Source organism: Poecilia mexicana, unplaced genomic scaffold, assembly GCF_051168715.1.
Source record: "Poecilia mexicana isolate PSO_F unplaced genomic scaffold, ASM5116871v1 scaffold_14, whole genome shotgun sequence".
NCBI lineage: Eukaryota > Metazoa > Chordata > Actinopteri > Cyprinodontiformes > Poeciliidae > Poecilia > Poecilia mexicana.
The window spans coordinates 9,218,378-9,243,041 of NW_028263383.1; the positions used below are offsets into that span (position 1 = coordinate 9,218,378).

The 24,664-nt window shown below is 38.0% G+C and overlaps 2 protein-coding genes across 2 annotated transcripts; one reads left to right on the forward strand and one right to left on the reverse strand.

Moving 5' to 3' along the window:
- Positions 1–254: 254 nt before the first annotated feature.
- On the forward strand, positions 255–6,081 carry LOC106917156 (coagulation factor IX-like). Its single transcript, XM_088012748.1, has 8 exons — positions 255–388; positions 843–1,015; positions 1,108–1,132; positions 1,221–1,334; positions 1,429–1,560; positions 2,443–2,843; positions 4,231–4,375; positions 5,102–6,081. Exons 1-8 carry the CDS (start codon positions 301–303, stop codon positions 5,659–5,661), a joined length of 1,638 nt encoding a protein of 545 aa, XP_087868874.1. The 5' UTR covers positions 255–300; the 3' UTR covers positions 5,662–6,081.
- Positions 6,082–8,954: 2,873 nt separating this feature from the next.
- mcf2b (MCF.2 cell line derived transforming sequence b) lies at positions 8,955–24,157 on the reverse strand. The gene is made up of 26 exons (XM_014985925.2): positions 23,569–24,157; positions 20,683–20,817; positions 20,430–20,546; positions 20,182–20,331; positions 19,958–20,082; positions 19,712–19,826; positions 19,505–19,624; positions 18,116–18,307; positions 17,794–17,985; positions 17,547–17,727; positions 17,244–17,332; positions 16,447–16,547; positions 16,237–16,303; positions 15,991–16,106; positions 15,800–15,869; positions 15,625–15,717; positions 15,432–15,524; positions 14,593–14,718; positions 14,256–14,465; positions 13,771–13,863; positions 13,179–13,257; positions 12,891–12,936; positions 10,953–11,125; positions 10,292–10,404; positions 10,026–10,138; positions 8,955–9,923 (listed from the first exon to the last, which is right to left on the reverse strand). Exons 1-26 carry the CDS (start codon positions 23,617–23,619, stop codon positions 9,842–9,844), a joined length of 3,042 nt encoding a protein of 1,013 aa, XP_014841411.2. The 5' UTR covers positions 23,620–24,157; the 3' UTR covers positions 8,955–9,841.
- Between the last annotated feature and the right edge of the window lie 507 nt (positions 24,158–24,664).

A 24,664-nucleotide genomic window follows, 5' to 3' on the forward strand; every position in this document is an offset into this window, starting at 1 on the left:
ACTTGAAGCCAACATGATGTGATAAAAAAAAATCACCACCTTCACATTAAGTGCTTCTATAAATCACTTTTTCTCATGAAATTGGTATCTTTAATTCCAGAATAATTAGGTGTATTATTTTACCTCACACTTTCTTTCTAATGTCTAAATCAAAGCAAATGTGAAAGAACAAACACCCACAGATTGTGACCACACCGGTGAGTAAACAGAGTGTCCTCTGTACTTTGGAGTGGTGAGTTAGTCTAAGTGCACTGCTTGAGTCGGTGTGTCATAATCAGCCAGATCACCAACAGCAGTAAAATGGCCAGAGTTTGTCTGCTGGTTTTCATTGTTGGGCTTCAACTGGGGATTCCTGGAGCGAGTGCCGAGATCACAGAAGACAACACAGGTAAACGGCAGCTTTTTGGATTTGATTGTACTGGAAAAAACAAAGATTTAGGAGCGTATGAGCTGAAAAATCTGCTCTCATTTTCGCATTGATGTCGCCTCTGAAAACATATCAAAGTAAATGCAGAATAGAAAAGCTGGAATTAAGTTTAAAAAATAAAAATGTTGGTTCTTTTGATAGTTACTGCAAACTTTCATCAAAATACTTTGTTATTCCGATTGTGAGATGTAATTTTATTGAATATTTTGTTGAGATTAGTTAAAATTTTATCACCAAATACATTATTCACATTTGGCTTAGAGCTGTCTTTTATCATCAGTTCAATACCTCTGTTACTTTAATCAGAATATGTACATATATAGCAGACAATTTTACTATTAATTGAAACTGAGTTCAGTTGAAATAATCTTAGAGTGTGAGATCAGGTTTGATCAGGTTTCTGTTTTCTTTTCAGAAACCGTGTTTATCTCTCAGCAGACAGCACATGCGGTGCTGAAACGACAACGGAGATACAACAGCGGGCGTCTCGAGGAAGTGCTGCAGAAAGCCAACCTGGAGCGAGAATGCAGAGAGGAGCAATGCACCATGGAGGAGGCCAGGGAGTGGTTCGAGAATGATGAAAAAACTGTAGGTTGTACCACAATGACCAAACCTTTTGCTTTGAATATTAAAAGAAAAAAACTGAAAACTTCTCTTTAACTTATGTGTTTCACTTCTAGATGGAATTCTGGGTCATCTACACTGGTAAGTCAAATATTTGTCAACTTCCCACACAGACAAGTTAAATCATCTCTGACCCTCTAGTGGATTTGTTTGTGATGCCTGTGCATAGATGATGACCAGTGTGAGCCAAAGCCCTGCCAGAATGGAGGAGTTTGTCGTGATGAAGTGGGCTCCTATAGCTGCTATTGCCAAGAAAACTTTCGTGGTAAAAACTGCGAGATTTGTAAGTGGCAACAGCAAGCAATGATGTTTTCTTTTAAGACCTGGAGTTCTGATGTGTTAGTTTACAGTTTAATACTTGATTTTATTTTTTGCAGACATGCCCAGACGATGTTTGGTCAACAATGGTGGGTGTGCACATTTCTGCACAACGGAAAGACGCCAACCTGTGTGCTACTGTGCAGCTGGTTACAAAGTTGGGGCAGACGGAAAAAGCTGTGAACCAACAGGTAAGTTAAAAACAGACTGCCTAAAAGCCACATTGTAAAAAAAACAACAAAAAAACACACACATTTCATAAAAAAAACAACAGGACTTTAATTTTAAGTTTAATTTAATTAATGTCTCATCCATGTTAGACAGTACAATAAAGACTTCCGAGTTGAAAATATGTTAAGAATAATTAGCAAAGAATGTATAACACAGACCATATTGCCAAAAATACCAAGTATCTAAATGTTGATTTTTCTAAAAGCAGAAAAATCAATAGATAAATGCAACTAATTCGAAGCTTTTCAAATTAGTTCAAATTAGTGCGGTTTTCATAAAACTGGAATGAAACTTCCCATAAATCCAATGTGTATCTGCAACGTTAGGTCTTTTTTTTTTGGTCACAAATGTTTGAGCTTCTCATTCAGAAATGTTGATAGCTGGTTGTTACACAGTAAAAAGACAGAAAGCTGGACCCATCATGTTTGACATCCTCCATCCTTTAAGGCATAACAAGCTGACGTTTCAGTTCGCAGCTGTCAAATAAGACATTGTTACTGACTGAGGCTGACAGCATGAAGATGCTCAGAGCCAAGTAGTGAGCAGACAATAATTATCGGATAATTATCCACTACTGACATGAAAAAAAGGACAGCAGATCTCACAACCCCAATTCAAAGAAAAAATACTAAAACCATTTTTATCAATAATCCATAAGGTAAGCATGCACTGAGCAAACTTGAAGTCTACCAACTCATAATTTTACAATGTATATATAGCATGACAATATTACCAATAAAAACATTAGAAAACTGAATTAAGCAGAAGCTGTTATGTTTACATATGATCTTTAAGAGATAAAACTAACTAGTCTCCCCTCTTTTGCCTTATTTTCCCCTCAGGCCCGTTCAGTTGTGGCATCGTTAGCCTGTCCTCTGGCCTCGCCACCAGATCTTTCAGGTGGACACAATCATCCAACTCAACTAACTCCACCATTGAGGAATTCGACTATGATTACTTCAAAGAATACGAGGATTACCCCAACTCTCCAATGAACGAATCAGAACTGTTCAACTCCTCAGCAGGTTCTGTATTAAATGTCAGATCAGTTGGGTTGGATTCGAGTTCCTCCTTAAACCAAGCCGAGACTATCGACTCTAGAGCAGAGCTAGGTGACAGCAAAAGTCCCAGACAAAAGCGTTCCTGGGATTCCCTTGAGATCCCTACCGTCGTAGCACAAAAGAATGAGGATGAGAGGATTGTTGGAGGAAATGAAGCCACACCTGGCGAGATACCTTGGCAGGTAGCGTCACTGAATGCATAAAGAGAATGATTATTTTTGACTGATAACTTATTTTGTTTTGTGTGGAATCAAAGCTATTGCGTTTCTCTTTACATTGGATTAAAAACAACCCACAGTCACAACATATTAAAATGTTGGAAAACTGTGATTGCTTGTTTTCCAACTATTATATCACACAAGCACTACCTCACAATGTTTCCTTGCAATATATTATTGTGCATGAGACGTTTCTTTATCTCCACCATTAATTTCAGCCTAATCTTTCCAGATTCTCACAATAATATTTCATATATTAGAATATTTTTGAAATGTTAATTTATTTCATTAATTCAAGTTATAAATGAAATGCAAGCAGATTAATTACACTGAAGTTTCCAAGCCTTTATTTCGGTTTTAGCTGACAGCTGACATTTAAAATTAAACTATTACATCAGACAATAAATGTAATGCAAAAAGGTGGGCTCAAGAAAAGCTATGTGTAAAGATTTCTGTTTTTAAAAGACTCTTTTATTCTGAAAAATGAGCCTTATTGGAATGCATATTCTGATTTATTGAAGATAAATACACTTCATTTTTTATGCATGCCAGACTCTGTTGGCCCTAAGCAGGCTTTTATTAAGGTGACAGTAAAAGCTGAAAAATACTGAGAAATATGTTTTGGCCTACATCAGTTCTTGATTGTACAGGACATCACTATTTAAATTGGTGTTAGAGACACGGACATTAGCTACATCTTCCACTGAAACATTGGATTGTCATGTTGTATCATAAACAGATTAAATAGATTTATTCTGTTTTTTTTTTTTACTTTTATTTTTTTGTTTACACTTAATCTTTAGTTTACATATTGTTAGTTTACCAAACTAATTTAAACTTTTTTTTTTTTTTGGGGGGGGGTGGGGGGGATAAATTTTACGTCAATTATTTATGGAAAACCATCAGGGTCCTGCAGCAGCAAAGCAGCCCCAGACCATCACACTATACCACAACAATGGTTGACTGTAGGTATGACACTCTTTTTCTGAAATGCTGTGTTTATTTTATACCAGATGTAATTGGATCTGCACCTTTCCCAAAGTCTTGAGATTATAAACGTGTTTTTTTGCAAATATAAGATACTTTATTGTTTTAGACCTGGAACTCTCCTACTGAATTGTAAACACTGACCATGTGGCAATGGAGGGCTGGCAATATTTAGATGCTTAAACATTTTAAAAGTCCACAGCAGAACTGACACTGGAGAGTAGAAACCTGTCTTGGGACAAAAACAACTGAAAAGGCATTGGAAATAGTCACTGCTGTGTGAACAACAAACACGAGACTGTGGTGAGGTTTACATTTGATGAACTGATGACTAAAGTATAAGTGTTGCTATGTGTGTTTGCAGGTGGGCCTGATGACTTTTTTACCCAAGCTAAACAAAACGCTGCCCATCTGTGGAGGCTCCCTGCTTAGTGAATTTTGGGTAATCACTGCAGCCCACTGCCTGGTGTTGGCCAAACAAAAAGGATACACTATCTTCGTAAGAGTTGGTAAGACAAAACAAAAGACTCTCCAACTGTATATTTTAAAACTGATGATACTGGGATTAATAGAGCAAACACACCTTCAAATTAAAGGGATTCTTTATTCTCAAACAGAACAATTTTCTCTGAGTTGCAAAAATGAAAAAATAGTCATTTTTTACGTGAATGGTCCACATAACAGTAGGTTAACGCTCCTAACTAGCAACAGCTTCGAGAAAATGGTGCGTAACAGCATTATGAGCACTCAACAGAGTTGTTGCAACGCAGCTTCACAGAAAACAAAATAGTTTATGACATGAGGTAGTGGCACCTCTAAGGACAAACGGAAAAACATGACGTCAGTAACATCACTTCAGCTTCGTACATGGAAAATAATACAGTTCAGACATTAATTACTAATTTTCTGCATTTTTTACTCACGTGTCCATAAAGTCGTCTTCTCCAATAAGTCTCGGCTCCAAAATAACGTCCGTTTTATCAGACTGCCAAAGTATGTAAACAAGAGGTTTTTTTCAACTTCCGGTATTTTTAGACCTCTTTAGCACAACAGCACCCCATGCTGAGAAAAACAAGAATTACAACCAGTAGATGAAATAAATATATTTCACAGCTACCCATTTTTCACGTGGTTACACTGAATTTTCTGTATATGCTTGGAAACTAATCACAACTAGTTTTTAATATTTTATTGTTTCATACAATGTCAAGCTCTCATGTCATCAACATTTCCAGGTGAACATGATGTGAATGTGGTCGAGGCTTCAGAGCGCAACCATGAAGTGGCGGAGGAGCACATCCACCACCACTATGACTTTAGTCGATCGCAGTTTAATCATGATATCGCCTTGCTGAAGCTCGCCACTCCTGTGGAGCTGTCCAATGAGAGACGTCCCATATGTGTGGGCTCAACAGTCTTAATGCAGGACCTCATGAAAGACTCCGGCATCTCCCTGGTGAGTGGCTGGGGACGGACAGTGGAAAAGGGCCGTGAAGCTGACAAGCTTCAGAAGTTATCGGCTCCTGTTGCGGACCTTGCCCTGTGCAAGCAGAGCAGACGGAACCGCATCACCCGCTTCATGTTCTGTGCCGGGCTGGCAGACGGATTGAGCGATTCGTGCCAGGGAGACAGCGGCGGCCCGCATGCCACCAACTACAAAGGAACTTGGTTTCTCACCGGCATCGTCAGCTGGGGGGAGGGTTGTGCCCAGAAGGGGAAATACGGCATCTACACCCATGTTTCACGATACTACCCCTGGATTGTTCAGAAAACTGGGATCTTACAGTACAACTAAAATATGTAGTTCAGCAAATTCAGGATTTCTTTAACTGTTGATATCTCACCTAAAGGAAATACTCTTTGTTCCTTTATTTGAACAAAAAAAAGATTAGTTAGTCTGAGAAGGACCAACAATAGAGAGAAATTCCACTCTAACATCAAACATGTTTTTGTTTTACATAAAATAAACTTTATAATAATATATGTGTTGCTTGTGAAAAACAGAGCATTACAGAATCAGACTTTGCAACAAGCTGTGGTGGAAGAATGAAACATCCCTCTTGATATGTTCCTGAACATTTCCACTTCTAGATTGCGAACAAAAACTCTTCTATGAATCTACAATAAATGCGCATGCAAAATGTAGCCATGTTTTGAGGATATTTTTTGTAACTCTACTGTGATTTTTCTTGTAAAACGTATATTTATAACTGGTTATATTTGTTTTTCTTTATTTCACGACTTCCCTTTTATCCACAAGCAGCTCATCAGATGTTCTCAAAATTTCTTCGACAAGGAAGCAGTGTTTCTGTGTCTGCATTGGCCTGAGGCTCACCATGAAGAAAATGATCCCATCAAGCTTTTCATTAAATTCGGTCTGCCTGATTTAAATATTGAAATATTTAACTTCTAAAATAGATTTCAATTAATTATTTTTGCTAATTTATTTGCTACTTTTCTTATTTAATGTTACAAATGTGAACCTTTGTGTGTACACAGCCTTAAAATGAATTCATCTATCTTGCATAAAATTCCATATTAATCAGGCATGTTTTAATGAGTAGCATCCTTCAAAATGCCTTTAAAATAAATGTTACGGTCATCTTGACATTAAGGTAGCTCTACATTGATCAATGTTCTGTTTGACAATCTTCCCAGCTAAATAATTATTTCATATGCGAGCAAAACAGGGGTTTTATAAGTAAGTGTTGTATTCTGTACATCAGTGATGAAGAAAATAGGAAGCAGTTTTTTTAATCGAATCAAAGCAGAAGGTGCAGATGAAGACATGAAAAGTGTAAACAATAAGAATACGGTTTTAAAAATAAGACTAGAAATTAACTATAACGCAAAACATCCCAATCCAAAAATCATGTGATGGAGTCGAAGAATAAAACTAAGCGTTGATTTAAATCTATTTTTTAAGTCTGTAGCTGTGGTTGATTCATTGGGCACATTGTGGCCCCAGACGTAGCAGCTCTGACAATAAACCACTACACCTCAATAAAGGAATTAAAAGTTCAACAAAAGAACGCTGAGATTATGTTTTATTAGGCAATAAGAAATTAAAACATCTTTGTGTGATTTTATGAAGTTGAGTTTTTCTGCAAAGACCCATAACATCAGAAGAGGAGTTGAAATAAACCCCTTAGGCTTAGACACATCAACCAGGTGGAATCAAATGAAATAACCATGTGCTTACATTTTGCAAAACAATTACAGGCATTGTGCATTATAATACAATCTTCTTCAATGTTTCACAGGATAGAAAAAAAGTGCAAAGTGAGCAAATGCAGCAAACAAGTTCAAGTTCATGAAGCCTGACAGAACAAAATCGTTTCTAACTTCTGAGTTGGTCTGAAAAATCTCACAAAGAAGTAGCTACAGTACAACTGTAGGTGTTAAATAGAGAGAGATTAAATCTAGTCTTACTGGTGAAGTTAATCTTAAATTTGGTACTACTGGAAGAGTTACATTTTTTTTAGTATATATTTTTTTTGTATATCACTAATATTGTGTATTTTTAGCCTATCTGTTTAAGTCAGTTGATAGTTTTTGACTGCCTAAGTTATCTATTTAGATACATTTTAGATGCTAAACTAGTAATAATCTTTGTATTTACATATTCACATTTGAATTTAGCTGTCTCAAAAAGTGTCATGTTTCTATAAGCGGCAGTGTTTTAGTGCCCACCTTTTACACTTTTACTGTGAAAAACCATGAGTTAGACAAGATCTGGAAAAGTCGGTCCTGGCAGTTTTTACAGAGGCAGTAAACCGTCTGTCTGTTTCTTCATCATGTCAACTCCCATTCATCTTCGGTTACATACTGTTGTTTTTACAATTATAACCGACACTAAACACAGTTCTGTGTGTGTAAAACAGCAGAGGAGGCAAACATAAAGCTAAAGGTAAGTGCAAATCTATAGAGAGGTATTTGTCCACACAGAGCCACAAGGAAAACAATAAAACGCTGTGCTTGACAGAAGAATGCTAGGACAAGAAACATTTCATGAATAGGTTACATATGTTGTAGCAGCAACAAATACATTTGTGATTACTCAGAATACATTAATAAGCAGCAATCAAATAATAAAGTTTGAAAAGGAACAACACATGAATTAAAAGGCCTGAAGAATAAAGCAGAAACAGAGAACGAATGGAGGACAAATACAAAAAGATCTGAGTTACATTAATTTTGAACATTAGTCTATTTTCTTGTATTCTTTTCCAGTTCTTCTAGATTACTGACCAGTATTGTAGCATTAGGTTTACTCTCCTCCCTTCTTTGTTCACATGGTATAATATGAGAAATGTTGTGTTGTGAATAACATTTCTCTCTTACTGAATGGTTCCTGACTGGCAGAATGCATAATATCACAGATTACTAAACAAAACTGAATAAAGTTAAACTTGCCCATCAACTTAGAAGTTTTACTGTAAATAAATCAATCTTTTCCTCAGAATGCATCTATGTATATGACCATGAATTACAATAAAACATCTGCAAATTGTCTTCATGGTTAGCATGCGCAAATGCATGCAAAACGTCATCCTTTTATTTGATATTTTTAAGACGAAGGAAGAACCACTGACATAGATGCAGATTGTACAAAGATCAAGATATTGTTAATGTGCACCTGTATGAGAGCTGACTCTGATAAATTATCTTGTGGCTTTACTCTCTGCCAAAGTTTTGTCAGTTTATCTTATTATTTGTTAACCTGCAGAAACGAAACTCATTGCCTGTCATTATAAAACATTGAGCTGTGAAGATGTAATTTTTTACATGCAACAAAATGTCAACAAGAAGTGGGAAAAGTATAATGGTGCCTAAAATAAATTAAGACAACCCCTTGGTTGCTGTGTCCTCTTTGTGCCAGGTAAATGCAGCTGGAAGATGATCACTACCTTTTTTTTTTAGCTTGCCTTCATTGACAAGAAATTGTGTCACAACAAATTTTCAAAACCTCCTCTCAGGTTGACGTCAAAGCTGATCTTACTGCATGACTACCTTTCTGTTCAATGATCTGTATGCATATCTAGAGATGTGCAACCAGAAGAAATCGTAATCACAAAATGCAAACTGAGGTTATGAACTCTGATGTTCTTCTTTATAAGTTGCACTTTTACAATTAAAACTGAGTAAAATGAACCATACAAACAGCTGCTTGCACCTTAGCCTTACCCTACTTTCCTGAAAACATTTTGAGGTATCCGCACTTCATATTTCACAGGGAACCCAAAGCATACTGATCACTTTGTTCAATGATGTTGTTATTTATTGCTATGGAGCAAGCCTAGCCTTCTAGGTAAAGTCAGAGCAGCAGCAGAACAGGCTGCTGGTGTGGATGTGATGAGGTGGTAAGTTTGATCAGAGACCAGCAGCATGGAAGATCTGCCACAGCTGCATCCCCACAATCTTGCTTTGTATGTTTTGTGAATGGACTAAAAAAGTCATAGAGCTTCTCAGATAACACATATGGCTGAATAGAGGGGCAAAGCTAATGTGGCAACTTCCTTGCAGAAGACATCCCATAATATTACAGGATGCAGGTCCCATTCAAAAACATGTCACAAAAAGAAGCTGCAGTGATCAGCTTTGCTGTTTGGCACAGAGATGATATGTACATAATTATCTGCTTGTGTTTTTTAAATATGTCGTAAGAAAATATTATTTATACAACATCCAAAATAAAAGTCCATATAGGAAGTATGCGGAGGACCCACCAAACCAGTCCAGTCCAAACATTCTTCTGCATCTTTGCTAGAGCAGGTAGGTAAAAATGGCTTGTATGTGCTTTCAATTTTTACATTCCTCTGAGGTCTGTCCTGTAGTACACAGCTTCTGTCACGCCTCTTTCAAGTCGAATAAGCGGCTGATGGAGCGTTTCAGTCTGACTTGACTGAATCAGATGCCTGCATTTGTTTAGGAAATGAATGGATGATGTGAGTTTTCTGGCTTTTGATTGGCTCTCAGCAGCTCTCTCCCAGAATCCTGTGCAAGTCCTCAGGCTGAACTCGACCTTCTTCACCACGACTGATATTCTTCACCATCCTAAAATTACAAACGGCACGTCAGACCACAACAAACATTTAAGATTTGTTTTCTTTAGACAATCAATATCCATGAATGCATTATAATTTGAATTTTGTTTACCACACTCCTGACGAATCCTCATAAAGCAGCTGGATGACATCGCCGCAGTTAAAGATGATGTCATCAGAGCTGGCCATGCTGCTTTCTACCATGACCCTGTACCTGCCCGCCACCTGAACATAAGAAATTAAATATATAGATTTATTCCAACACCAAAGGGAAGCTGGGCTTTGTTGTTTTCTGTATGTAGGTGATTAAATCATATGACATTTTATCCACATAACAACATAAAATTTGTTTGTTCCCAGCCCTTTAGGAAAGTTTACCAGTGGGGAGGGCTGATCCTCCTCATCTGAGTCGGATAAGGCAGAGAGGTCTGTTGCACCCCAGTCCTCCAGGCCCTCGCAGATCGCCACAGAGTGAGCAGGAGCAGGCCAACCTGAAAAGACGACACCCAAGCTGCTGCACTTTTAAACCAGAAACACTGTACAGAAACGACGTAAACCTCAGAAATTTATAACACCAAAGATCAGAGATGAACCCGAATGAACTGTTGAGCTGGGACAGACAGAAAGAAGCACTTTTCTTTTTGTACTAAAGTGCTTGTAAGAAGACTTTACAATAATACAAAAGACAGACATCTCAGAGAAGATGATGAAGTTACTCTTGCTTAGCATGCTGTTCAGCTACTAGGGTGCCTATAAAAAAATCATTTACCTTTTTTATTGGTTCAACAAATCAATCGTGATCAGCAAAATTTGGCTTTTTTGACAAAAAAGTTAAAGCTGATTTCTACAAAAAGAAAATAACATAAAATAAGTGATTGCATATATATTCCCCATCTACTAAGTCAGTACTTAGTAGATGCAACTTTGTTGAATTAGGTCTGTCACTTTAAAGAAGGTGATATTCATACAAAGACTTATTTAGATGTCATTATTTTGTAAAAATCAGTTTTCACTTTGATACTGCAGTTTTCCAACTCACTACGTCGAGGCGAGTGAACCACAGGGTCTGAGTGGGCGGGGCTCGAATGCGTCGACTCCTCCCCTCTGTACTTGTGGGCGTGGCTTGATGCTGAGGAACTGTGAGGAACAGGAAGACACGCTGAGCAGCCTCCCACCGGCGCGGCGCCCCACGACACACACATCTCTGATGTGCTAAGAAAAACAAGGCATGGCCACAGAAACACAGACACGAGCACCACAAACAGGACAGGCAAACAAACATCCACCGTGTCACAGAAACCAAGGTCAAACCTCAGCCACATTCTGGAGGTTCACTCTGCATTCCACTCATTTTGCAACAACATATATTTCAGCCTCTGATTTCGAACTGCGTTCAAACACAGACATCTTAGAGTGCTGCAATATATGGAATTGTTATTTTATTTAAACAAAATTCTACACAAACACATGAGAAAGGTCAGGTATATGTATTTCATTTGCAAATAACCCAAAGTATAGTTTAACTTGCTTTAAGTAGCAGATGGGTGGGAATGGTACGTTCAAATCCAGTGAATTGAGAGGAAAAAAAAACTGTGAGTAGAAAAATACTTCTGATTAAATGAAGTTCACCCATTTCCTACATAAAGCAGAAATAAGGTATTTAAAAATGGTCTCTAATCAATCTTCTGTTTCTGAAAGCCAAAAGGTCTTTCAAGACAGAGTCTCCTCCAAGCAATCTAAAAGACTAGATACTATAGTGATAGGCTGTAGTTTATTATTCTGCATAAATTATTTCAATCCTGGTCTTTGAGATCCCCAGAATGTTTTAAATGACTCGATGAATGCAGAATTTTGTTGAACTGTCTTTCTATTTTATGCTCCACATCTCTGGAATAAACTGATAAACATCATAAATTTTCAGACATCAACCTGTCCTCAAATTTTAAAGCTTCTTCTTAAAACTGGCCTGAAGAAAAAACATCATCTGTTTTGTTTACCTTTTTACTGATAGCATATTGTGTTGAATTGTAGTTGGTTTTCTGTGTTCAAAATTTATTTTGTTTTTACTTGCGTAATTATTCGCATTCCCTAGTTTTGTGATATCACTCATTCACACTTTTACTTGAAACTAATTTAGTTCATCTTCATACCAAAAAACGTCTCTTCTTCACTTTCTGGAAGATGAGAAATGTCTTATCTTAAATAACTTTGTGCGCAGGACTTTCCTCACGTCACTCAAAGTGCAAGATTAATATAACTAAAGAAGATTTCACAGAACGGATAATGAAGGCCTTTGGGTAAAACATAAATCTATAATATCATGCATGGAAACAATGCTGTTTGTTTTCATCTGTTGGTAAAATGTGTTGGAAATTATAAAACAAACAAAAAAGGTTACCTAGACATGAAATAACAATGTTTTTCATAATATGACACACATTCCCCAAACCCATAACATGCTGGCATGCAAACACCAATCACTGTTACTTTAACATACACAAAAATATAAAACACCTATAAAGAAATACAGCTAATCATATCCTGATGAGCCTGAACTTTCATTAAAAGGCATTTGAAAAATAGCATAAAAAATAAACAAAAAATATGTGTTTTAATTTTTGTCTCATATTCCTGGGAAGTATGACAGAAACTCACTCCTGTCTACAAAAAGCATGTGATTGAGATCAATTTGCTGAGGGACATTTATCCAAATACTAGAGGTAGCAAATGTACATATTTGAGCCTGTATCATTAGAGCTGTGTATATTATAGAAAATTAGCATTAAGTCAAACTTGTGCAGCAAATTCTATGATTTTTTTAATCACAGAGGTTGTATGTCGTAATAGTATTGGAAAATGGATGGATGGAATTGTGCTGTTAAAATATCAGAATATATATAATATTAATATCAATGATGAGTGTACATAATTATCTGACCAGCAGTTTGGATGACTGAGATCTTTAAAAGCGAGTCACCTGTCAGAGAGAAGGTTGTCTGGGAGAGCAAGAGAAGAATCTTCATCTGAGGAAGATGAAGACAGACACACCTGGGTTACATCTGGTTGAATTTGAGTTTATAAACCACATTAAATTGGTAGAGCAGAAAAACACTCTGTAAGGAAACAGCAACACTAAATAAGTACAGTTCTGAAGTATCACTTTACATGTACAAATTATAGCAGATTGCAAGTTTGACTGTAAAACTGGCATTTGCTTAAAACACGTTAAGACATGTTTTAACTGAACAATGCAAGTGGTAGAAACCTTGTTGTAGTCTCTGTGGGTTGGCCAGTATTTTTTGAATCTCGTTCAGCCAGGTGACTTTGACCTCCACCGTGGGAGCCTAGGACAGACAGCACACACACAGACCACAGAAAAACAAGTTTAAGGTTGAAATTAGGTAACACTTTATTTGAAGGGGGGTGAATAAGACTGTCATGACACTGTTATAAACATGACATAACACCTGTCATGAACATGAATAAGCCATCATGAATATTTATGACTGCTGTTTAAACTTTATCTTTAATAACATAAAGTTACCTAATTTTTGAAGTGCAATCAGTAATACTTTTATAACAAATTTATGTCAGTAATGATTTCTTGGTTAATGTCAAGTTGTCATAACAAAGACATTTTGAATAATGTCAACTTTGTATTAAAAGTGTCATAATTTACCGAATGACGCTTTATGACAACAGTCATAAATATTCATGAAGGCTTATTCATGTTCATGACAGGTGTTATGTCATGTTTATGACAGTGTCATGACAGTCTTATTCACCCCCCTTCAAATAAAGTGTTACCCTGAAATTATATGTAACTCGATATAAAATAGCAAACAAAAGCAACATACCTGAACTAAATAAACAACTTCTCTGCCACTGTAGCAGATTTCAAATTTCTTGACATCTCCTTTCACAGTTTCTGTGATGGCCACAGCGCTCATCTAGAGAAAAACAGGAATGACATAAAACAGCTTTATATTATGAGTGGGTTTTTAGTGATCTAGCTGCCATTGTCAATACAGATTTGATACTCAATGTGCACCAGGAAAACTAGTGTTGTTACTACCAAGATGCCAGGCTTTCATTTGCAGTTTACATAAACAATCCTTAAATTCTGGACTGAAAATAAAGGAAATCCACAAACTGGTTGCTCAAGATCTAATTAGTAATCAGCTGCACAAAACAAACTGCAGTCATACTATGAGCTTCATTTACAATATTAACCCAAGTTTAGGAGAAGACCCCCACCAACTCACTACTTGGCTCTCAACATCGCCCTCATTTCTTTGACACATCATTTTACTGCATCCTGGAGCGAGAGCTAGATCTTAACTCGGAGGCAGGACTTGAAGCTGTAGAAGCTGTCATGGCTGTCCTCATCTCGCCGCTTGCAGAAGAGCAGTGCGTGATCGTAGAGGAAGAGATGTCGCTGCATGGGTTTGAATCTGGCCAGCTCCTTCATTCGCACCGCTGCCCGTTTGTGACTGATCCACACACTGAAGCTGCCCTGGAGGATTATGCGGCCCAGCTGGCTAATATCACCCTGAAAACCAAGACACAGATCCTCCTAAAGCTCAAGAAGATCCTCACTGAAAGAATGTTTTTGCTAGTTTTAGCAGCAGTACGCATTAAATCAGATGAATTAATTTATTGGTTTGGTTTGCTGGTACCGGATATCCTGTGATGGCTATCTGATGCATGGAGTCGTTGACAGACTTCAGCAGCTCCAGCATGGAATCCAGCGCCTCCTGGAGCTCACAGCGGTAGCGCTCCTCCACACAGTGTTTCCAGAGCTCCTGAGTAAAGGCAGACACAGCAGGAAATGTCAGCAGCTTCTGCATAATCTAATCTAGTCAAACTGGAAATCACTGTCAGCCAGTCTGCCGAGCAGCAAATTGATGAAATCGAATCTACATTTGAATTTGTATTGTTGTGCCTGTTTAGAAACATCTACAAGAGTCTCAGTCCCTTGTTTTGTTTTGCATGAATATTAAAATGAAGTTTGGAACCAAGAGTTTTGATCTGACAGAAAATTATCATTTTGTTACCAAGTGCATGTAACAAGCAGTAACAATCTTGCAAAGAAAAAAGCAAATTATCTTAACCTTTATTACCGAACCTTTGATGTAATACGCTGCAAAAACACTAAATCTTACTAAGTAATTCTGCTCTAGTTTCTAATGCAACTATCTTAGTGCACTTGAAAAAAGACAAAACTAAACTCTAAGTAACTTTTCAGCAAACTGTAGGACATTGGGAAAAGTGAAATAATCTGCCAGTGGAACTGGTACTTTTTAATCAATATTAAATAATTATTTACTTAAAATAAGCTCCTGTTTATTGCTGAAAAGTTACTTATAAGTTAGTTTTGTCTCATTTCAAGTGTACTGACATATATGCATTAGAAACTAGACACAAATTCTTATTGAGACTTGGTGTTTTTGCAGAGTATACCTAAAATGTTTGTTTTTTCATTCATGTGAAACAGATTTCTGTAGGATCCTAAAACCTTAAGCAGCAGCTGGTACTTAGTGAGGCGTTGGATTGGTTTCAGAAGATAAGAATCCAGGCCCAACTTGTGGTCCAACTTTTTCTGGCACTCCTGAGAGTTACAAAAACAAAAATATGACAAAAGGACAGAGTTTAATGATGAAAACGTAAATGGAGTAGAGAGTTTCCACATGTGTGCTTCATGTAACTACCTGGAAAAACGGCGAATCCGAGCACTGCCTCCAAAGCAGCTCAGAGCAGGGTTTGTTTTGGCAGTAACGTTCGTACACCTGGAATTTGTCTTTCTACTCAAGCACACATGAGGCTCCACTTAGTTTATGCTTTTTTGATCAACTTTGAATCGGTCCTCACATCCTGTCTACTCACCCGCTGCAGAAAACAAGCCCCCACCCTCTCTGGTGTTTCAAGGCAAGCCTGCAGATCATGGAGGAAGACCCTAAACAGAAAATCCAGGAGAAGAAAAAGGCAAGAAGATCTGATTAGAGCAAAAAGAGAGGAACGGAAGGACGACTCAGTGAGAGCTGGTGAGATCTGTGTGAGTGAGCCTGAAGGCTTGCCTGCTGTGGAACTGGTATATCTCTGGCATGTTGCCGAACAGAACATCTTTCTGGCAGCGAAGAGCCGAGGGAAGAAGATAAGACATGGAGGGATCCTCCATTTCTGCCCTGTAGCCCTGATAAACCAGAAATAAAGGCCAGGCAAAACAAATGGGAAACTAAGTCAAGAAATGTAAAGCAAAAATATATATTTTTTCTAATCTTGATTTTGTCTTTGAGCTGCTTTAACTAAAAATGCAAACTCACCAGAAGAACAGAGAGCAGTTCATCAACATAGATCCTCTCTGTAGCTATCAGTTCCTTCATAATGTGCCTAAAACAGTCCAAAAAAGAGACAAATTCAAAAGAGAAAAATAATGTAATGCAGAAAAAGATGCAGATTAAACAAATACTTAGTTAGAGCAGAGGTCAAATTGGAAATCAGAAGTCAGGTCTGAGGTATCAGGGGTCACTTACCGTGTGACCTGCTCTGGATTGTCCTCTGCTTCTGAATCAGTTTCCGGGTTGGGACCATACAGGCAGCTGCGGTTTCCTTGGTAATCATGCATCACCTCAATCTGACAAAACACACCCACAGTGAGACGGTGAAATTTAACACTAATCACACAGAAAGAAGCAGCACATTAAACAGGTTTTGTTTTCATTTTGGAGGCTACGATGGCTGACGTTTCTAGAGATTTGGCCGTTTGTTTTGGGCCATTATGCAGTTGAAAGACACACTGGTCACCAGTTTTCAGGTTATTGGTAGAATCCACCATGTTGTGATTTAAAATATCCGGATATTTCAACAAGATAATGATGGAGTGCACTCTTGACAGGTTCCCAGGATCTTTGGATCACCATGCTATACATGTATGTTTCATGCAACAACCCCTCATTACCAATCAATTTCTGACAGAAAAATGTAAATATTGCTGCAGTTACATGAATTTTAGGGACTTTTTAGGGCTAGTAATAACTATGGCATTAGTGATTTGATTATTTCTTTCAATATCATTAATAATAATATAAAGAAAGTACAATAAAATAAACATAAATTGTATCTTCCTAATGTTTCTGTGTGTAACCAGGCCACAGCAGTAAAAAACATATTTTTTCAACATCTTCACATTTGTGGTAAGTATTACAGAATACTGCAGATATAGAAACATAATTACCAGATTTACTAATGAATTTCTGGATTAATATGGGGCAAAATCTTAAGTTGGAAATAAAAATATTCCTTATATAGACAATGCATAATGAACACACACCTTGCGCGGGCTGTTGTTTCTCCTTGAAGCTCTTTTGCCAGGAAGGAGATCAAATGAGAACTTTGAGTTCAAGACATTGAAGTCCACACCTGCAGGAAACGCCACACAAATAACCACAGAGGAAACGAAATAACACTGATGCAAAACAAATCATGGTACATTTAAAATCAGCAGCAGCAGATCAGATCAAAATGAACTGCGGTGAACAATTCAAGTGTTATGCTGTCCAGAAGAAAAGTGCCATAAACAAATAAAATATAACAGAAGCTAAACATTTGAAGAGGCAGCTGAGGCGGCCCGTACCGTGTTTCGGGGAGAAGAGGGGAGACTTGCAGCGGAGTACGGTCTGATCCGGTTCCGGCCGAGGCGCCACCAGCTGTATGGGTCGAACCTGCACATCTGCAAGCTTTTTCAAACACTGCTCTCTGTTTCTGATCATGCACTGAACTGAGCTCAGCTTCTCTTTCACCATGGTAATCTGGGACTGCGAAGAGACAAAAGTGTGAAATCCTGTAGCTGCGACTGAGGCAGCAGCACAGCAAACAGCTACCTGCAGCTGAGGTGTGAGCACAGCTTCAAACTCCAGGCTCAGCGTGTCCTGGGTGTTTTTTACAACAGACGGCGCCCTCTCCTGGTGGCTGCTCAGGTACTGCAGAGCCTCCTGAGCTCCCTCTTTAGTTTGGAACTTGTCCACCATCTGGCTGGCGAGCAGATAGGCCCCCTCATCACACCAACGAAGAGCCTGCCAAAAAAAGAGCAAGGAAAAACTATACACTTTTCTTAAATAACAAAGAAAATATCACAAATTTCAAACAAACATAAATAAAGGATTAAACAAAGATTGGCAGATCGAGACAGCTTATGATTTTTACCTCCTCAAGGCGCCGCAGCAGGTCTCGTGTCCGGGTGAGCGAGGCCCGCTTGGTGCGTATGGCAGTGCTGATGACATCACAGTGATGTCGCAGCTCGTTGCAGCGCTGGACGATGAGCGCCAGAGCGTAGTGGTGGTTGGCAGCCAGCTGGTGGCCGTGCAGGATCACAACCTGGGCCCGATTCATCTCCTCCTGATGTACACCAAATTAAACGCCCAATGTCAGTGTGTGAACATTTCATTAAACTTCACTGACAGTTTTCCTTCTTTTGAGAACAAATGTAGCACGTAAGCCTTGTGGGTCATGTCACTCGAACAAGAAGTTTCTGTTAAAGAACAAAGTAATAAAGCATTTCTGTGTTACTCCTTGTATTCGTTTTTCTGTGGCCCACCAACTCTGACAATAGTTAGTGTGAAGAAATGTACAATGTAGATGAAGGTAGAATAAAAATAGTCTGGAAAGATGTACGCAGCAGTGTCAGCATATTTTTGTTGTTAGGTTTCTACAGACAGGAGTACAAGGCTGGAAGAGCAGCTGGTTTCATGGCAGTTTGGTGGTGAATGTGCTGCATGATCTTGGTCACTAAGTGAGTCACCAAGTGAGCACGAGTTTTTAGCTAGAAGTGTTTTGTTTAAATTATGGGAATCCTGGTCTTTGTGTTTCTGGTCTGGTTGGTGGAAGAGCAGTGTTGCTCAGGAGGTGGAGAATGATGTTAAGTGTTTGTCTCCTGCTACTTTATTAGAGCCATTAACACAATTCTAAAAAAAAAACTATTTGAAAAATTTCCCCAACAAATTTCAGAAAACCAAAGCCTTATTTGATGTCCAATTTTCTACCAATTTGTGTGATGAGTCTCTTAAAGAATCTCCGATATCTCCATTTAACTTTTCAAGTACCTAGCCATAATGGTTTGTTTACACATAAATGTATTTTTATAAAGGTTCAAAATCATCCCTCTTTATTCAAATTACATTACTACTATTCATTATGATATTATAATTCAGCTTCATCCCAAGATTCAATATCCACATCTTTTTATTTTAAATGAGACAGAATCATCCAACTACTATTGACTATTTACTTTTGATTTACACTTTAAAGGCTCAAAATGGGAAACAATACCATCTCATTTTTGATTAAGCCCACATTTCTATATTAAAAAACATTTTTATTGATCTGATGTGATATTATAACTCACAATGTTTCATTAGCTGTGAGTGAAAGAAAAATCACATTTAACATAAATATAGCCTTGAAAACATCATTCTGTTGAATTAATCTGAAAAATGAGTTTCACCTTTTGAATTCAGTAACTTTTCAATATTGTTGTCATTTATTGAGATGCACCTGAACATTGAGTGAAGTGAATCTTTGTGTGCGTTTCATGACCTGAGCTCGTTTATCCAGACTGTCCAGATCTTTAAGTAGCTGTTCTGTCTGAACCACTGTAGTTCCCACACAGGCGATTTCCTTCTCCTGGGCCGAGATCCGCTCCAGCACCTCATCCATCTACACACAAACCACAAGAGTGTAAATCAAGAGCCCTGGCTAAATTGACTTTTATGGGAGTGAGAGCACAAACACCAATTATCCCACCTGCTGGAAGCTGCTTTCGTAATGCAGCAGCTGGAGGTACTGCTGCAGCTTCAGGTGGTGTTTTTCAAAGAAACCATCAAATGCCTCCTCCATGTCTCTGAGCTGTGCCAGAAGCCTGAAATACACACAGCAGGCACACTCCCAAACAAACTCTCTGCTTAAATAAAGTTCACATTTTCAAACTAAATCTAAATACAACTAAAGATTTCTAAGAAATGATCCTGGAATTTTTCACGTGAACAGCACCTCTGAACAGTTTCCATGTCGGCTTGTATCTCCCGCTCTTCCTCAACTTCTCTCTTTGCAGCTTTAACTGTTTCCAGGTTTGACAGCAGCAGGCGTCCTTCTTTCAGCACGCCCCGGATGTCATCCTGACAAAACAAGAAAAACAACATGCACGTAAAATATAGGAAAAAATCTGGCATAAAAGACAGAAAAAAAGACAAGGATGGACAGTGAGGAAGTGCCACCTTCATCTGTCTGTATCGATGTGAGTGGGAGTGGAGCAGGAATTCAATGGCATTAGCTTCATCTGGGAGTTCAGTCTCAGACAGCTCAGAGCCGAATCCCTGCAGCAGCTGAGCGATCTCTTTCACCGTCACTGCAAAGGTCTCAATGGACTGCAAAAACAAACAAATGGTCACCCAAAAGTATAAAAACAGATGACATTTCATGAGCATGACTTGCTGTGGTGGATTAACATCAGTTAGCCGTTTACCGATCGCAGGAGGACCCAGTCGCTTTGGCAATATTCCACCTTTGCAGTAAAGTCTGATGCCAGGTGGTTTTCATCGATGTAGCGCAGCAGGTCACCCACTGAGCGCAGCATCACCACCTGCAAGACACAGAGCAAAAATAAACCCTGAGTCCAACTCGCTAGTTGCTGTCTAACATTTACAAAATTAGAAAGTTAACTAAATGCAGTGTTGCATGCAAAACATGCTGTGTGATATTCGGTAAAGTCTTTTTACCGGCATCTTTAGGAGGAAGTCATCCTGGCTGAAGCGAAAGCCCAGATCTGTGCTGGAGGATGGACTGGGGGTGGAGCTCAGCAAGCTGGTGGGGCGAAGCACCAAGACCAAGTGAAGGTTGCCAGGAAAAGAAGTCTACAAGAAATAAATGGTAATTCATTTCTTTCTTTCATGAACTCCTGAATTCTATACAAAAATACAACTTAAAAATGTCAGACTGTGCAAAAATCTTTGACATCTTTTGCTTCAAAAGAAACAAACATTTTAAAAAATCTTCTAAATGAGAGTATTATGTATTTTTCAGGTCATTTATAGCAAAATCAAGTAACAGTTGTAAAAATGCTGTATATGTCAAAAATGACTTAAAAAATAATTTTGCTTCTGAGGGCTTGAAATTGGTTTGTGTCTCTTTATAATTTTTTATTCTTTCTCAACTCTTCCTCCCAACAAGTCTCACAATAACTTTAGTTTCTGACCCACTGAAATTAAATGTGGGCTTTCAGCTCAGAGTCCATCTAACAAGCTAAATATAAGCTGAAATTCAAGCTGCATATATTCTTGCAATGATGCAGAAAGTGTTTGTGTGGAGAATACAAATAGATATAAATCTTTCTGTCTTTCAACTTGTTTCACAATTTAAAAAAAAATGCTTTGCATTGCAGAACACCAGACTGATTGTGTCAGCCAAATGACAAACATGCAGCACAGATAATTTTTAAATTTCAGGCATATAAAAAACATAACAGAGTTTAATATTCCAAGTATTACAGACATAATTATTCTGAAAATATTATTGTTTCTGCTGCAACAGACAGATTTTTGTGACTTCTTCTGTTACTTCTGGCAGGCAGGAAACAGAGAGACGGCGCTACAGGAGTTAGACTGCCAACTCAGAGGAAGAGTGCGAAGCTTAACACAGCATCAGCATCCTTCAATGTCAGTCTGGCAGATCTTTCAGCTTCTGTAGCACTTCAGTGCCTCTAAAAATCAGCTCTTCTTACTCACTCTGCTGCTTGGTGAAACATCTTCCTTCAGTCTCAGCTGTCAAGCCAAGCTCCCAACAAACAAGCACATTTTCTTTGTTGTAATAAACTTCAACAATGTTTTTGTAAAACTTTGTAGTAGCTAATTGGCAGCTGAATGCCGGTTAGTTACTGTCATACTGTCATTTACAGCTGTGTTTTCTATGGTAAAATAACTGTAGCAGATTGTACATTTTAGATTTTGCAGAAATTAAAGAACTTTCTTTTTCAAAATCAACATTTCAGATTTCAGCAGAAGTTGCAAGGCAAACTTTATCTTATCTTCAGGTAGAATTTAACAGCACTCAAAATCTGATTTGAAAACTCTGGTTGTAAGAATTCATATTTAGCTTTAATTTAAAAAGACAGTTTGAACGGATATGAACTGATTATTGTTGCATTTTTTTCACCCAGTTCATCATAATTTATTCTGAAACAAAACAACATTGAGAATTTTCACAACAATTTGTGCAGGACATTGAGAATTAAATCTTAGCCACTTGACATCATGCACCGAATTAAAAATTACTATATCTACAGTTATTTACTGGTGTTTAAGAAAATATTCTTTCTTTATGGTTGCTATCAATATTTTCATGAAGATGAAATCATTTTAGTCCAGCAGCAAACTAGTAACATTACTCTGATTTCATTCAGGATAAAAATCAACAAATAACAGTTTAAAGTATAGCATGTATTCGTATTCAGCCTCTAGAAGTTAAAATTACAGTTGCAACTCTTTTGGGGGTATATTTCTACCCGCTTGTACATCTTGACACTGAAATTTCTGCAGTATTGCCTTTGAAAGTTTTCCTGGATTAGATAGGGGACATTTGTACACATTAATTTCCGATTCTTGCCACAGATCCTCAGAAGGTTCTTCATCCAGGATTACAATTAATGTAGCTCCATTCACATTCTAATTCACTCTAAGCCCCCAATATGATGAGGCCACGCATAATGTTTAGCATGACTACCAAAGGTTCAGTTTGTCTCATCTGATCGGAGCATCTTTCTCCACATTTGCTGTCTCCTCTATATAGGTTGTGTTAAAATCTTGATGCTTTTTGGTCTTTTATTTTATAATGTTTCTCTGCTGTAAACGTTTCTGTAACATTACTCCTGCCTGTCTGCAGAGCTCATTGGTCTTCATTATGCTTTTTGCTTACTTTTGCTCTCTACCAAACCTTTGAGGCCTTCACACAGACAAATACTTGTGCACTATTTACCAGTTAGGTGACAACAGAATTGTATTTAATGATATGAAGGGGTCTGAATGCATATTAAAACCTATCATGTTTGATTTGTAAAAATATTGAAAGGCATGTTAAAAGTGCACTGTCTACCTATAAACACACCTTTACAAATAAAATGTGGACCTGTCGGCAAAATCTATGAAATCTTTCATTCTTACAGGAAATCCAACTTAAGTTCAAATTGTGAATCTTATTTGTTCTCACCCAGCAGCCATGATGATGTAACCAAAACTTGTAAGAACATTAGAATTGCACAGCTGTGCAGTATATAAAGATCAACCAGGCTGATTTGACTTAATACACAAACCGGGCTTTAACGACATATTCATTTCTTTGGTCTCCCAGGAAAGCTTTTTGTTTTGCACCTTCAGGTCCAATCCAAGCACATTTGTCATTGGCCTGTCCTACACCAAACCTAGACTTATTGACATTGAGCTGCACTCTGCAGCCTCTAGGAGATAGGCGTGTTAAAATGCATTGCGTCTTAAAAACACATCACACCGTCGGTGTCGCAGTGTAAAACAGTATTATCTCTCTTTGCTGCAGTAGCTATCCTTCACCGCCCAGTCTGAAGCCTCCCACATTCCCCACCTCCCGGCGGAGCTTACCGCGGCCCGGCGCAGACGGGGAAACCCCCACCGCATGTTGGATTCGGCCATGGCTCCCAGCGGTTTATCCCCCCTGTTCTGTCCCGGCCCGGACCGGGTGTAGAGGGAAGTAGAGTCGGGAGCGAGCAGCCGCAGCGATGGCTCGGTACCTCCACTGCAGTGTCCGGGCGGGCCGAGCGGCGCGCTCAGTGCGCACCAGACGTCCTCTGCTCTGCACCGGGATGGAGGGGCGTGTTGTGCTGCACTCACCTGACGTCAAAACTAACAGCAGCTATGTTAGTATTAAAGCAAACAACGGCTCCACTGCTATTACTGCTGCGAACATAACTCTAATCTCTGCCACTCGACTGAATTCATAGAAAAACCTGCCACACACAATTGTAATTGTAAAAAGAAAATGTTTAAAAAAACAAACAGAAAAAAAAACACTTTCCCTTTGTTTCAACACGCTTTTTTTGAAACATAATTTAAGACAGACCTGGATAAAAACCTTAAAATTAAGCTAAGATACAAATAACCTGTAACATAAAATAATTTAAAGAATTAATTGAACATTTCTAGTAGGATCCACTAGATGGCAGTAAATGCAAGAATGTGTCACCATGTCTGCTGATAAAAACTTAGCTGAACATTAGCATGAGTTTTAGATCGGAATCATTCAAAACGCTGTTCAGCATTGATACGGGTTTGATTATTAATACTCTTTCATTAATTTTTGAGGACATACTTTTCTTTCTTGGATTTTTTCCTTGAATGTAAACAATTTTATAAATCCCAGAGTGAATGGGAAGTGAAGCTTCTGTATGCTGGAAGAAAAAAAACAGTTTGAGGTTCTAAAATAGTAACAATGATAATAAACATTATGCTTAAAGCATGTTCATGAGATGGAATTTAATAATCTGATTAAAGTTTAAACCTTTAGATTCAAATCAGAATCTATTGATTCTCAATTGGATTTGGAAACATTTGCAGACACTGTCCATTCAATTTGATTAAGGTTCTTTTTTTTTAAGAAAAATGGTCAAAATGTTATTCAGTATTAAAAATAGTAGAGATAAACTCCAACAGACCTTTGTAGAAATGTGAGTGCACAGAT

What these genes read in the sequence shown, in the direction of transcription:
- mcf2b (XM_014985925.2), bottom strand. Translation starts at nt 23,619, where the DNA reads ATGGCCGAATCCAACATGCGGTGGGGGTTTCCCCGTCTGCGCCGGGCC. An exon ending in CCCACAGAGACTACAACAAG is followed by an intron (nt 12,937 to 13,178) that starts GTTTCTACCACT and finishes CATCTTCCTCAG; the next exon opens with ATGAAGATTCTTCTCTTGCT. An exon ending in GAGGATTCGTCAGGAGTGTG is followed by an intron (nt 9,924 to 10,025) that starts GTAAACAAAATT and finishes TTGTAATTTTAG; the next exon opens with GATGGTGAAGAATATCAGTC.
- LOC106917156 (XM_088012748.1), top strand. Translation starts at nt 301, where the DNA reads ATGGCCAGAGTTTGTCTGCTGGTTTTCATTGTTGGGCTTCAACTGGGG. An exon ending in GATCACAGAAGACAACACAG is followed by an intron (nt 389 to 842) that starts GTAAACGGCAGC and finishes TTTTCTTTTCAG; the next exon opens with AAACCGTGTTTATCTCTCAG. An exon ending in AAAAAGCTGTGAACCAACAG is followed by an intron (nt 1,561 to 2,442) that starts GTAAGTTAAAAA and finishes TTTTCCCCTCAG; the next exon opens with GCCCGTTCAGTTGTGGCATC.